General features: G+C 38.7%; 1 protein-coding gene across 1 annotated transcript in view; it reads left to right on the plus strand.

The window, feature by feature from the left end:
• The window catches only part of SUCLG1 (succinate-CoA ligase GDP/ADP-forming subunit alpha), a 31,992-nt gene extending 18,357 nt beyond the window's left edge, over positions 1–13,635 (plus strand). Inside the window, exons 6-9 of the mRNA XM_002709684.5 lie at positions 2,374–2,457; positions 5,936–6,087; positions 12,185–12,373; positions 13,390–13,635. Coding sequence (XP_002709730.2) covers positions 2,374–2,457; positions 5,936–6,087; positions 12,185–12,373; positions 13,390–13,416 — 452 coding nt within the window. The 3' untranslated portion in view covers positions 13,417–13,635. The remainder of the gene's footprint in view (positions 1–2,373; positions 2,458–5,935; positions 6,088–12,184; positions 12,374–13,389) is intronic.
• Positions 13,636–13,956: the final 321 nt, after the last annotated feature.

Below are 13,956 nucleotides of genomic sequence, written 5' to 3' on the forward strand. Positions count from 1 at the left end.
TGACCATAGCACATCGAGACAGTTTTCTGAGAGGCTGCTTTTCCCTTTTTTGAGAAAGGACTTTTTTTCTTTTTTAAAGATTTATTTATTTATTTGAAACTGAGAGTACAGAGAGAGAGGGAGAGACAGAGAGGGAGATCTTCCATCTGCTGGTTCACTCCCAAGATGGCTACAAAAGCTAATGCTGGGCCAGGCTGAAGCCAGGAGCCAGAAGCTTCATCTGTGTCTCCCACGTGGATGTCAGGGTTCCAAGTACTCTGCTGCTTTTCCCAGGCCATGAGCAGGGGCTGGATCAGAAGAGGATCAGAAGTGGAGCAGCTGGAATTTGAACTGGTGCCCATATGGGTTCCCTGCTATGCCACAACACTGGCCCCAAGAAAGGACATTTTAAAATTTTAATATTCACTTAAAATAAAATTTGTGATACCAAAAGGTTTTTGAGATGTTAAGGAGAGAGCGATGGTTATCTGTGCCAGCTATTCCTATTTTGATACTAATGCTAATATTCTTGGTAGCTTGTTGAATTGCTAAGAATTTTGGGAAAGGAAGAGTTTGCTGGGTAGAAAGAGTCCCTTGGGCATTTTTGAATGACACCTATTGTAATGTAAAGCAAAATGACAGTGAGTGGCTTTCTAATTTTTCTTAATGACAGCTCATAAATTGCATAGCTGGGGCTGCATTGTGGTAAAGCCTCTTCTTGTGATGCCAACATCTCATGTGGGCACCAGTTTGAGTCCCGGCTGCTCCATTCCCAGTCCAGCTCCATGCTAATGGCCTGGGAAAAAGTGGAAGGTGGCTCAAGTATTTGCAACCCTGCCACCCAAGGAGACCAGGATGAAGCTCCTGGCTTCTGGCTTTGGCCTGGCCCAGCCCTGGCTATTATGGCTGTTGGGGAGTGAGCCAGTGAATGGAAGTTCTCCCTCTCTGTCTCTCCTCTCTCTCTGCCTTTTTAAATGAAAAAAGAAAGAAAAATACAGTTCCCTTTTTTTCCAGTTTGTCCCAGTGGTTATATCTTGCAAAACTGTAGTACAATGTCATAGCTAATATTGATGTTGATATAGTTAATGTAGAGAACTTTTCTATCACCAGAAGGATCTTTCATGTTGCTATTCTATAGCTACACTTACTTTTGTCCTGTTGCTGCCCTACTTCTTAATTCCTAACAACCAATAATCTTTTCTTCAATTGCCTGTTTATACTCAGAATAAATCTCTAGTTCATTTAGGTTGTTGTGTTTATCAATAGTTCATTCATCTTTATTGCTGAATAGTCTTGTGGTATGAACATAACATACTTTAATTGACCACTCACCTGCTGAAACACTTCTGGGTTGTTTCTAGTTTGGGACTGTTCAGTGATTCAGTTTCTTCATCCTCAGCAGCATTTGGTGTTATCATTAATTTTTATTCTAGCCATTTTGATAAATGTTTAGTGACATTGCATTGTGGTTTTAATTTGTACTTTTCTAAACGTTAATGATAGTGATCTTTTCTCCTGCTTATTTCTCATCTGTATATTATCTTCAGTGAAATGCTGACACCCCCCCCCTTGCCTTTTCTATTCCTGCTCTAATTGGATTATTTGCTTTTTTTAGAAAACTGTTTATGAAAGTTCTTTATGTAGTCTAGATGCTAGTACTTTGTTGGATATATGTCCATATCTATAAAAACTCTTACTGGGATTTTGATAGGAATACAGCAAGTACATAGGTAGTAGTAGTTACCTACCTAATGTTCTCAGAGATAGGTTACCTGTGGGGAGGGAGGGAGGTTATATTGAGGAGACAGGATGTGGATGGGAGGAAGGCACTGAGAAGGAACTTGACCTTATTCTCCAGTTTTCCTTATATTGATTTAAAAATATATATATTGATTGAAAATTATTGGAAAAATAGTTGTAGAGATGGTAGGTAGCATATCTGAATGTGACTGATGGCCAGTTTTGATGGTTTAATAGTTTGAGTACCTAAATTCTCATCTGTGATGTTCTGAGACCCTACGCTGTATTGTACTTACCAAGTTCATATTGATATTAACCCCTTCACAGAAAAGATTCTCTGAAGAGGTGATTTAGGTTTTTTTTGCATTTATTTTTAATTATGGTTATTTAGTTATAGTTACTATAGCTTTTTTATAAAATAACTTTAATAATATGCTTTTTCCTATGTTTAACTTTAAAAACTTTCCTGCTTTTACTTAAGCCTTTTCTTCTTTATTCATCATTTGAAGGTATTAATTGATTTGGAGGGAAAATCATAGAGTGAATTTCATGTATACTTATATTGTTACTCCAAGTATTTCCAAGTTATTTCACCTTACAATAGTCTATGTAGTAAAATCAAAATGTAATATGTTTGAATTCTCTTCCTTTAAGGGATTGTGTCCAGATCCGGCACCCTGACTTATGAAGCAGTTCACCAAACAACACAAGTTGGATTGGGGCAGTCTTTGTGTGTTGGTGAGGGATTTTTGCTATAATCATTTTATCAAAGTATAATGTCTTTATTGAATGAGTATAGTAATAAGTATTAATTTGTTTATAAGAGGTTTTGATGCCATTTTATTAAAAAGTTGTTAGGATCTAAAATTGAATTTGCTTAGGTATGAAGCGCTTTTGTATTTTTTTAAGATTTATGGTCCAAGATTTTTCTTTTAAAAGATTTGTTTTTTTTGAGGGGTTGGCATTGTGTGGTGTAATAGGCTAAGCTGCCACCTACAATGCTGGCTTCCCATATGGGCTCCAGTTCCAGTCTCAGCTGCTCCACTTCTGATCCAGCTCCCTGTTAGTACACCTGGTAATGCAGTGGAAGATGGCCCAAGTACTTAGGCCCCTGCACCCACATGGGAGACCAGGATGAAGCTCCTGGCTCCTGGCTTCAGCTTGGCCCAGTCCCAACTGTTGTGGCCATTTGAGGAATGAACCAATGGATGGAAGATTTCTCTCTGTGACTCTCTGTCTCTCTCTGTAACTCTGCCTTTCAAATAAATAGTAAATAAATCTTTAAAAATAATTTATTTGAAAGAGCTTGAGAGAGAAAGAGAGAGAATCTTTTATGTGCTGATTCACTTCTCAAATGGTCTCAACAGCCAGGGCTGGGCCAGGCCAAAGTGAGGAGTAGTCAGAAACTCCTTCTGTGTCTCCTTCATGGGTAGCAAGGACCCAGACACTTGGGCCATCTCCCAGGCACATTATTAGGGAGCTGGATCAGAAGCAAAACTGAATCTGAATCAGAGACCATAGGACTCGATCATGGTCTAAGATTTTATTTCTTGGTTGAAGAATAAACATTTGGGATGTGTGGCCTGTGGAGACCCTTGGTGCCCTAGAACATTGCTTATTTTGTTTCTATGAAGAAATGATACCTCATATCATGAATTGTTGTTATTGTAATTATGGTCAGTGCTTCACAGTTACTAAATTCTTTGCTGTTCACTCTCATTCTTAAGGTAGCCCTCTGGGGTGCACTGAGCTGGAATGTTGTACTATTATAGCCTTATTGGTAAGATAATGGAAGTTGTAGAAGGTTAAATGCTTTATAAACTTGGTTTGTACCTCCCTCTTTAAAAAATAAAATTCTATGGGCCAACATTGTGCCTTATCTGGTTAAACTGCCACTTGTGATGCTGGCATCCCATACAGATGCCAGTTCATGTCCCAGTTGCTCCTGTTCTGATCCATCTCCCTGCTGATGGCCTGGAAAAAGCAATGGAAGATGGCTCAAGTGTTTGGACCCCTGCTACCCATGTGGGAGAGACCTGGAAGAAACTCTTGATTCCTGGCTGCTGTCTTTAGCCTGGCCCAGTCCCTGCCTTTGTGGCCGTCTGGGGAGTGAATCAGGATGGAGGTCTCTCTGTCTCTCTTCTCTGTCTGTAACTCCGACTTTCAAATAAATAAATCTTTAAAAAAATAAAAATTTTTGCATATTTTCACACTTTAAAATAATGTCATTGTTTGTTATGAAAAGCCAGGCAAATTTTTTTACATGTATTCATTTAAATCCTTTGAATATGTGTTACAGGTTTTCAGAAATATATTTTTATAAGAAATATCTGTAAAATATAGACCTGGAATATTTTTATTAAAATCCAAATTCATCAATTAATTATTCAAACCATTACTTGAGCCTAGCTTGTACATGCAAACCATGGTTTTAGGCACAAGAAAATGTAGTGTGATGGGGGGAGTAAGAAAGGATTTCAGAGTGGCCAATTCCATGGTCTCCAATTTCAGGTTTTTTGTTTTTTTAAGCTTTATTTATTTGGAAGGCAGAGTGACACAGGGAGAGAGATTGAGAGGTCTTCTGTCCAGTGGTTCATTCCCCAGATGGCAACAGTGGCTATGGTTGGTCCAGCCTGAAGCCAGGAGCCAGGAACTCTACCCAGGTCTCTCACATGGGTGTCAGGGGCCCAAATACTGGGGCCTTCATCTGTTGCTTTCCCAGGGTTATTACCAAAAGCTGGATAAGAAGTGGAATAGCCAGGACTCGGAGAGGCACCTCAGGGTAGGATGCCAGTATTGGCTTAACTTACAGTGCTACAGCCTCCAGCTTCATTTTGTAATCTGTAAAAGGAGAATTATAAAGTCCTTCTCACAGAGAGACTGAGAGAATTAGGAAATGACAGGTCCAGCGTGTGCTAAAGGACAGGACTTTACACATGGCTGTTACATAATAAATGGTACTTCCCTTTCTCAGCTTTGGTTTTTAGAGGAGTTTTGAAAAGTAAGAAATCAATCCTGCCCTCAATAAGTTTATAATTTAAAAATAAAAAAAATGCTAGCTACTCTATAGGGAACTTTTACTTGAATCCAGGCTAAGTACGCATTCTTAAATGGTGTGTGCTTATTCTAGAGCCCCTGTTTGCAGGCTCTGTCATTACCTGCTCTTATTCTAAATCTAAAGCAGGGGTGGGGAATGTTTGGCCCATGTGTAAGACATGTGAAATCACTTGATATGGCCCTGTGAAGGCAACTACAGGCAGGACTAGAAATACAATAAATCTATATAGCAGACCGATTTTTAAGTTGATAATTTTGTGTGGCCCACAAAAGATGTTAATAAATATGTAGATGGCCCTTTGTAGGAAAAAAGGTTTTCCCACACTACTGATCTAAAGGAAGCGGAGTGGTCAGTGTACCTTTCACCTTGTTACTGGTACTTATATCTTAAAACTAGGGGATTTTTTTCTTCAACATGTTTTATTAAGTAGTTTCTTTGTACAAAACAGTTTGTTAAATGTTTAATCTTTCTTCTGGTATAACATAGCTTTGCAACGTAAACATGAGTTTTCTTTTTCTTTTTTTTTTTATTTGACAGATAGAGTTAGACAGGGAGAGAGAGAGACAGAGAGAAAGGTCTTCCTTCTGTTGTTTCACTCCCCAAACGGCCACCACGGCCGGCGCTGCGCTGATCCGAAGCTAGGAGCCAGGTGCTTTCTCCTGGTCTCCCATGTGGGTGCAGGGGCCGAAGCACTTGAGCCATCCTCCACTGCCTTCCCGGGCCACAGCAGAGAGCTGGACTGGAAGAGGAGCAACCGGGACTAGAACCTGGCACCCATATGGGATGCCGGTGCTGCAGGCGGAGGATTAACCAAGTGATCCACAGCGCCGGCCCCAACATGTGTTTTCTTAAAATGCTTATTTCTAAAGAGTTACCTGAGAATAATTTCATAGGAAAGAAGAGGTTTGAAAAGGGAGCTAAAATAAAGTGTATGAATTTTAGGAGACAACTACCATTTAACATGTTATTAATATTGCAAATAGAAATAAATGTAGCATTTATGATTTTTGCAAGATAAAAGATTTGTTACACGTTAAAAAATATTAGTGAGCAGGGATAGGCAAAATAAGAAACTAGTTGAAAAAACACTTCTTGACCTAAATTCTATGATTCATCCTTAAATTTTCAGCTAGTGTTGTTATTCTTTGACTTTTTCAGGCATTGGAGGGGATCCTTTTAATGGAACAAATTTTATTGACTGCCTTGAAATCTTTCTAAATGATTCAACTACAGAAGGCATCATCCTGATTGGTGAAATTGGTGGTAATGCAGAAGAAAATGCTGCAGAATTTTTGAAGCAACATAATTCAGTAAGTCTGGGTTTGGTTTGTAGAGATACAGCTCTTTGCTGTTGAATAACATCAAAGATTTGCTTTAGAAGCTTTTTTTTCCCTCCAAGGATTAATTTTTCAAGAAAACAAAGGTAAAATTGAAATTTTTTGAGCTGGCAGTTTTGTACCAGACACTCAGAAAATTCTGGATTCTTTGTGGACTAATTCTCCCCCTCTTCCTACCGTCACTATTATCTGCTATGAACCTTCCTCCCTAGGCTTTACCCAGTGCTTTGTGGTAGATAAGCTGGCCTTTTGTTGAACAGAGACCATTCAGGCCATCAGCCTGAAAATGCCCACTTGACCTGCAGACTTACCATTGCACCTGTGGTTGGTGTTCTTTCTTCCAGTCGCAGAAGGAATTAAGTTGTCTTTCTAAACATCTTGTCTCTTGTATACATTTGCAGGTTCTTGCCTCCTATAGTTTCAGTCTTCCCATGCAGAATGGCACTTCCTCCTGTAGATCGTGTAGGAGAGCTGGACTGTTTGTATCGATGAGGGCTTTCCTTTTTGCCGTTCTCTCAGGATTAAATGGAAAGAAATAGTGTGGAGTAGGCTTCTAATTTTCCTTAGCTTAAGGGAATTAAGCCCTTTCTGGGGCAAAGGAGGGAGGAGAGAGAGAGGACACAGTAATGACCAACACAGTGACTGTGTGCTTTGGCCATTGTATCCAAGAGCTGTGGTTAACAACATGGTAGTGATCTCTAGAGTTTCTCTGATGCCTATGAATGAGTGGAAAAGCAGCTCCAGGAAGCCAGGTAAGAGTGGAACTAACTTGTGTTCTTATGAAAAAATGGAGGAGTGAGTGAATTAAATGCTATAGAACTTTTTTTTTAAGATTTATTTATTTGTTTGAAAGATCGAGTTACAGAGAGCCAGAGGCAGAGGTAGAAAGAGAGGTCTTCTGTCCATTGGTTCACTTCCCAAATAGCCGCAATGGCTGGTGCTGGGCTGATCTGGAGCCAGGAACCAGGAGCTTCTTCTGGGTCTCCCACGCGAATGCAGGGACCCAAGCACTTGGGCCATCCTCCACTGCTTTCCCAAGCCATAGCAGAGGGAGAGGAGCATCCGGAACTTGAACCGGTACCCATGGGGATGCTGACACTGCAGGTGGTGGCTTTACCTGCTAAGCTACAGCGCCAGCCCCTGTTATAGAAAATTAATGAATACTGAGAGTTAAAAGAAGCCAAGAATATCACCTCTCATGTGATACAATGCATGTTTATTTGTGCTTTAGGGGACTTTCAAGGGGTACTTCGAATACGTGATTTTCTTCTATGGTGATGTTAACCCTAACTTCCGTAAGATGTGACTGAACTTTCCCCTCACTAGCAGTCTGGCTTCTTTCTGCCGCCTAGAAGTTATAAAACCTTGGAAATGTTTCTTAACTTGATGCCTCCAGTTTTCTCCCTGACAGAATAGGAATACAGTAGTATCTGTGTCTTTGAATTTTATAAGTGTTGGAAGTTTAATGAGTTAATGTGTAGCCAGGTAGTGCTTGCCATATTGTTAGCACTCTTACCAAACTGCTTGCTGCTGTTGAATCTCCTTGCTCTCCTGATATGTTTTTGTAGAGGTCACTAGTGCCCTGGATTCATTTTTCATCTTCTCATTCTGTTGGTTCTTCTCTTGGTTTTCCTCCTCTATCCTTCCCTGGATGTTTTTTTATTTCTCTATTCTTTAAGTATGAATGATGATCTTATATAAACTGTGTCTTATTTCACGCAGTTTCCTGTGACAGGAACTTGAGAACTGTCTTTGGTTTCTCTCATCCTCTATTTCCACTTATTTACCAAGATCTGTCTCTGTGACCTTGGTGGTGTATCTAGATTGAAGGCTCCTTCTGCAAATCTTCCATCTACTCTGGGGGAGACCCTTACCTCATCAGGGCCTTCTTCCTAGTCTCCTCCCTGATATCACCACTGGTTTCCCCCATCCATCCCAGACTATCCTCCTTATGATCACCTGAATTATCACCTCTTCTGAAATACAGGCTTTGGTGCCATTTGTCCCTCTTTAAAACCAGACAGTGTTTCACGTTGCATGTCAGATAAAGGCCAGGGTTAGCATTGTAGTTCAGTCCCTGGCATAGCACCCAACCTTCTTTCTCAGGTCCAGGTCTCATCCCATCTCATATGCCAGTTTTCCTTTCCCCTTGCCTTTAATTGTTCTTCTGCGAGGCATGATTAATATTTGACTGTCACTCTAGGTTGTATTATGAATAGCAACTGGTATCCTTTTTCTTGGAGCTCAGTCCAGTTCTCTGATGCAGTAGGTATCAAATGTCAAATGAAAGGATAAAGTGTGTTGTTAGGAGTGAAATTTTATTAGATTCTCCTGCAATCACAAAAGTTGTGAAATTTGAAGTTTAACTAAAAACTTCTTGGAAAAAAAATTAAGTTAATGTGAACTTTCACTATGTTAAAGTGAATTTTAAGTATATTTGGACCCAACTCTGAATCTTTTTGAATAGCTTACATTTATTGGAAAAACTAAACATAGAAATTTTATTTAATTTGGCACATGTTTTCCTATTCCTGGTTCATCCCAGTTGGACTAATTTTTTTTATAGTACAAAATTCTAGGTTCAGCAGTTCAGATTACATAGTATATAAAATACTTGGCATGATACCTGGCATGGAGCAGATACTCGATAGATGTTACCTGCTGCTATCACACTGTTACTGTTAATGATAGTAATTATTTGCAGAAGTTGTTTAATCTTTATTTTGACCTGTAGGGCAAGATTTTTTTGTCCTTTCTTCAGGAATAGGGAACTGGCACCGGAAGGCTAATGTCTTGCCAGTGGTAGGACGACAGCACATGACCCAGGGGTGGGATTCATGCCAGAGCTCGCCTGACTGTGCCATTACATCGTGAAAGGATCAGGAGGCAGATTGCAGGGGTTCAGGACAGAGCCAGCAGTCCTTCCTGGGTGTATGTTCCGACTATCCTTACACTGTTCTGCTGATCTTTCTGCTTTTGGACTTTCAACTTATCATTATTTATATCCTGTTTTCAGGCTATACTTTCCAATAGTGTAATTATATTTTTTTCCATTTAAAAAACTGCCAGTGATTCTTCTGCATCAGTGGAACAGAATATAAATTTGTTTGACATGCTAGGCTTGTCATAATTTTGTTTCTTTGCAGCCACTCAAACATGAGATTCTCATATAATATGCAGAGGCCATGAGTGAAGGAATCAATGACTGTGAGGTCTTCTTTTTATTTCTAAACTGCAGATACCATAGTACATGCTGCACATACAGAAATGAATGAGAACATAATCCCCACGTTAGCACTTTTTTTTTAAAGATTTATTTATTTATTTATCTGAAAGGCAGAGTTACAGAGAGGCAGAGGCAAACAGAGAAAGAGAGAGAGGGGTCTCCCATCCACTGGTTCACTCCCCAAATGACCTCAACGGCCTGAGAGGTGCAGATCTGAAGCCAGAAGTCAGGAGCTTTCCCAGGTCCCATATGGGTGCAGGGGCTAAAGGACTTGGGCCACCTTCTACTGCTTTCCTAGGCCATATCTGAGAGCTGGATTGGGAGTAGAGCAGCTGGGACTCGAACCAATGCCTATATGGGATGCTGTCCTTGTAGGTGGTGGCTTTACCTGCTACACCACAGTGCTGGCACCCGCCATGTAAGTTTTGTAGGGGAACACATGGGAAATAGGTTACAGAGAGTTTACTGAATGTAATAGTAGAAACATGTAAAACGACAGCAAGATCACTAAAGAGATCAGATCATTAGCTATAAGGGCATTTGTGCAGAGTGTGGAGGAAGAGTCAGGAAAGGCTCATGGGGAAGAGGAGGCTTGAACTAGGTCTTAAAAAGTAAAAATTGTCTAGATATCCAGGAAAGTAGAAAAGATTCTCAGCAGAGGCACATACAGGTAGGGAAGTCTGGTTAATGGAAGATAAAAAGGAGAAAACAACAGTAGGAGATGAGGCTAGAGTAATCAGTGTCAGACCATGCAGCAGCCTGCATGAAATCAGAGCAGTGGAATCACACTAGGATCATTTACTGCTGTGTACCTGCAGTAAGAAAACAAAAAACCCTCAATTTCATTTAATGTACTGATAAAAATTATTAATTTTATGAAGTCTTGACCATTAAGTCAGTGTTTTGTGATGAGATGGGAAGTTAGGCTCTCTTGCCTTAAGAATTATAAGCTGAAGTAACTTAGATGCTTTTTTCATGGATACCAGTTTTGCTTGAAATAATGATGGCAGACAGAGTGGTTATTCAGACTTGGATGTTTGATAGAACTTTTCTAAGAAATGAATGATGTGAACCTGTCATATCAAGGAAAACAACTGATAATATTTGTTACCAATGATAAAATTTGAGGTGTCAAGTTTTGGAAAATTTGGATCTGCTACCCTGAACTCAGTTTTCTCCCAATTTAATGACTTTTCTAATTAGAGTTGACAGTGATACTGTTGGCTCTGGTTTGTTGATAGTGAATGATAAAATCTGTCAAGATTTGGAAGATCTACATAACTCAATGAATTGATATTTTTCAGTTTGCCAGTGCATGTTACAAAATCATGGGTAAAATATCCAAAGTATAAGACCAATGGATTTCAAAGTAACAGAGGACAAAAAGTTATTGCCATGGGTTTCAGATTCCAACATTGCATCTAACCTTTGAGAAATTACCACTTGAAGAGGTTCATGTGGTATCAAGAAGAACATCCTCAATTATCTGAATGGCAATTAAAATACTTAATGTTTCTAGCTGTGTATCTGTATGAAACCAGATTTTCTTCTTATACTTCAGCCAAAATAAAATATAACAGATTGACTACAACAGCAGATATTCTTTGTCTTTATTAAATTAAACATTCAAAAATTATAAAAGTAATTTTTAAAATGCCACTCTTATTAGAATGTTTTTAATAGTTTTAAAATGTTATCTGTAAATGAGTTAACAAATTTATAAAATTTGTTTTCTAATTTATAAAATTTAATTTCTAATATAGTAAATATCGGATATAATCTATGCATGAACAAAAGCTCCTTCAGATCCTTAGTAATCTTTATAAGTGTAAGGGATCCCCAGACCAAATGATTTGAGAGCTCCTGATCTAGGGGAAGATGATAGTGCCTGAATCAAAGCTTTCACATTCTACACACTTTGTTCAGGTTCTGCCTTCTCCAGGCCTCTCTGCTTTACTTGTATTCATTATTACCTCTGGACTCCTATTACAATCATAGTATTAGCATTCATTGTGCAACTTCACAATAGATTCATATATTGCTTTTTGGTATCTCATAACTGATTAATAATATATACATATTTAACATTTCTTCAACTATATAATACTGAGCACAGAAATTCTTTTTTTTCTCTATTTTTTAAAATTTCAGAATCTAGTACAGTGATATTTCTTTACAAAAAGGTTGTATATTACAATTAATTTTTGTTGACTAAAACCAAGAAATTCAGAGTAGGAAAGGCTCTTCACCATTAATCTCATTCAGCCATTTCTTTCCAATGCTGAGGAAGCAGAGATCTGCTTGTATCTTGTCCAAGGTCATGCAGCTTTAGTCAATAAATTTGAATCTGAGTCCTGGGTCTTTTCCTTATGCTTTTATGCCTCATTTTTTTTTTTTAGCACATTTATTAAGGCTGAGCTAATAGTGAATAAAGACACAAAATTAGGTTGAAGTAAAATAATCAGAAGTGTGTTAAGTAATTATTAATCCAAGTCTTATTCACATGTTTTCAGATTTGCTCTTTTGTTTTTCAAATGAAAGATTGACATGCTTGTAAAACGGATTGTGCCAGTGAAGCTGCAGTTTAATATTCACCAGATATAAAAGTTTCCTTAGGTTTGTTTTCCTGGGTTTGCGTGGGAGGTTGCAACATTCCAGGGGCAAATGCTGTAGGGGTTTCAGTCATAGTCTGATATTTGTGTTGTTTTTTTTTTTTTAGGATTCCTAGTTCAACCCATTTACCATTTACCATTTACCATTTACCATTTACCAGCAGAGTCATGGGTTTGAGTTCCAGTTTTTATCAACTTCTTAAGAGTGTTTGAAATGCCACTTTATCTCCAGGGTCCAAATGCCAAGCCTGTAGTGTCCTTCATTGCTGGCTTAACTGCTCCTCCCGGCAGAAGAATGGGTCATGCAGGGGCAATTATTGCTGGAGGAAAAGGCGGAGCTAAAGAGAAGATCTCTGCCCTGCAGAGCGCGGGAGTTGTGGTCAGCATGTCTCCTGCACAGCTGGGAACCACCATCTACAAGGTGAGCTCTAACAGGGGCCCAAATGGCCAGTGTGGGCCCATACTGGGTCCCTGGAAACTGTCCCTGGAGTGATCTTTTAAGACTCTCCTTATTTTTATGATGGTTGAAGCCTTGACAAAAAAAAAAAAAAAAAAAAAAAAAGATGATCAAAACAACAACCCTGCTTCTAAAGCATTTTGAAAATAGGCACAGCTTGTTGTCCCAGAAGGAAACAATATTCAGTGAGAATTTTAAAATCCTGATTTGGTACAATCATCTTTGCTCTTATCTTAGGAATAATAAAATGGACTCCTTATTTTATTGAAACTTCTCATAATGTTTTGAACATACTGTGTGCCATGTGTTTGAAAGAAATCTAGGTGATTAGTAGTGTGTGAAGAAATATTTTATTTGAAAGTAGGGGAAAAGAAATGAAAAGCAAATGCTGAAATTCACATTGAAAATGTGTTACCATTTTAATCCAGTAAGGGGCAGTAGACATCTATACATTTTGTCTTGTTCTAATTGTTAAAGTCTAGAAAATTATGATTTTTGGTATTATTTCCTTAAACAATACTTGATTTAAGGCACATATTTGTTTTGAGGATTTTTAAGGTTCTTGGAATTTTGTTCAGATTCTAACTGAATCTGTATGTAGTTTTATTCTCTGAGAATGTAAGCAAACCTGTTTAGGGTTCATTTATACAGGTTTGCATAAGCACAGTGAGGTTTAACAACTCCTAATAATGATACTGCAGGAAAAAAGTATTAATTAGAGCCTTCCACTCAGCTTCTGAGATTAGGAGACATAAAGTTGAAGCCCTGAGTCTAGCTTAGTTATATTCAAGTTGACACAGACTAATTTGAAAGCTGCTGTTTTGTCTTCAAGTACCCTTCTCCTGGTACATTTTACTTCTGTAATTTGGTTCAAAGAATCCTAAAGATAATAGATTTTAGAATCATTTTGACCATGAGTGTACTTTGGATCTTTTACCTTTTTATCTGCTCTCAATTCTCCCTCTTTTTTCTTTCTCAAGGAATTTGAAAAGAGGAAGATGCTATGAAAGAACAAACCAAAGTTTCTTGAAACTGTGGAATGAATCATGATAGACATGTGAACCAGCAGCAGTTTGCTTCTCTTGTCCACTGATTGTCAGCCTATGTGCCTGGGGTTGGTCTTTCATTACAATGGGAAGCCAAAGCAAGGTTTTGAATGTCCTAAATTGAGATGTTTTCACCTCATTGTATAACAGAGACAGCCAATAAATCTACCTTGATTTGAATATGGTTTTGGAGACTTGTTATTATTCCACTATGGGGAGAGTGGGAGATACGAAGGAGTGTGTGTGTGTGTGTGTGTGTGTGTGTGTGTTTGTGTGTGTTGGGGTGGGGGGGTCTCTGAATTACACACGAGAACATTGTAACTAAAACTTTTTTTAAAAAAGATTTATTTATTTACTTGAAAGGCAAAGTGACAGAGAGTGAGTGCGAGCTCTTCCATCTGTTGGTTCACTCCCCAAATGGCTGCAACAGCAAGATCTGGGCCAGGCCTAAGCCAGAAGCTACAAACTGCATCATCTTCCATGTCAATGACAGGGGCCCAA

Source organism: Oryctolagus cuniculus, chromosome 2 (genome assembly GCF_051225735.1).
Source record: "Oryctolagus cuniculus isolate XC-2025 breed Fujian yellow rabbit chromosome 2, ASM5122573v1, whole genome shotgun sequence".
NCBI lineage: Eukaryota > Metazoa > Chordata > Mammalia > Lagomorpha > Leporidae > Oryctolagus > Oryctolagus cuniculus.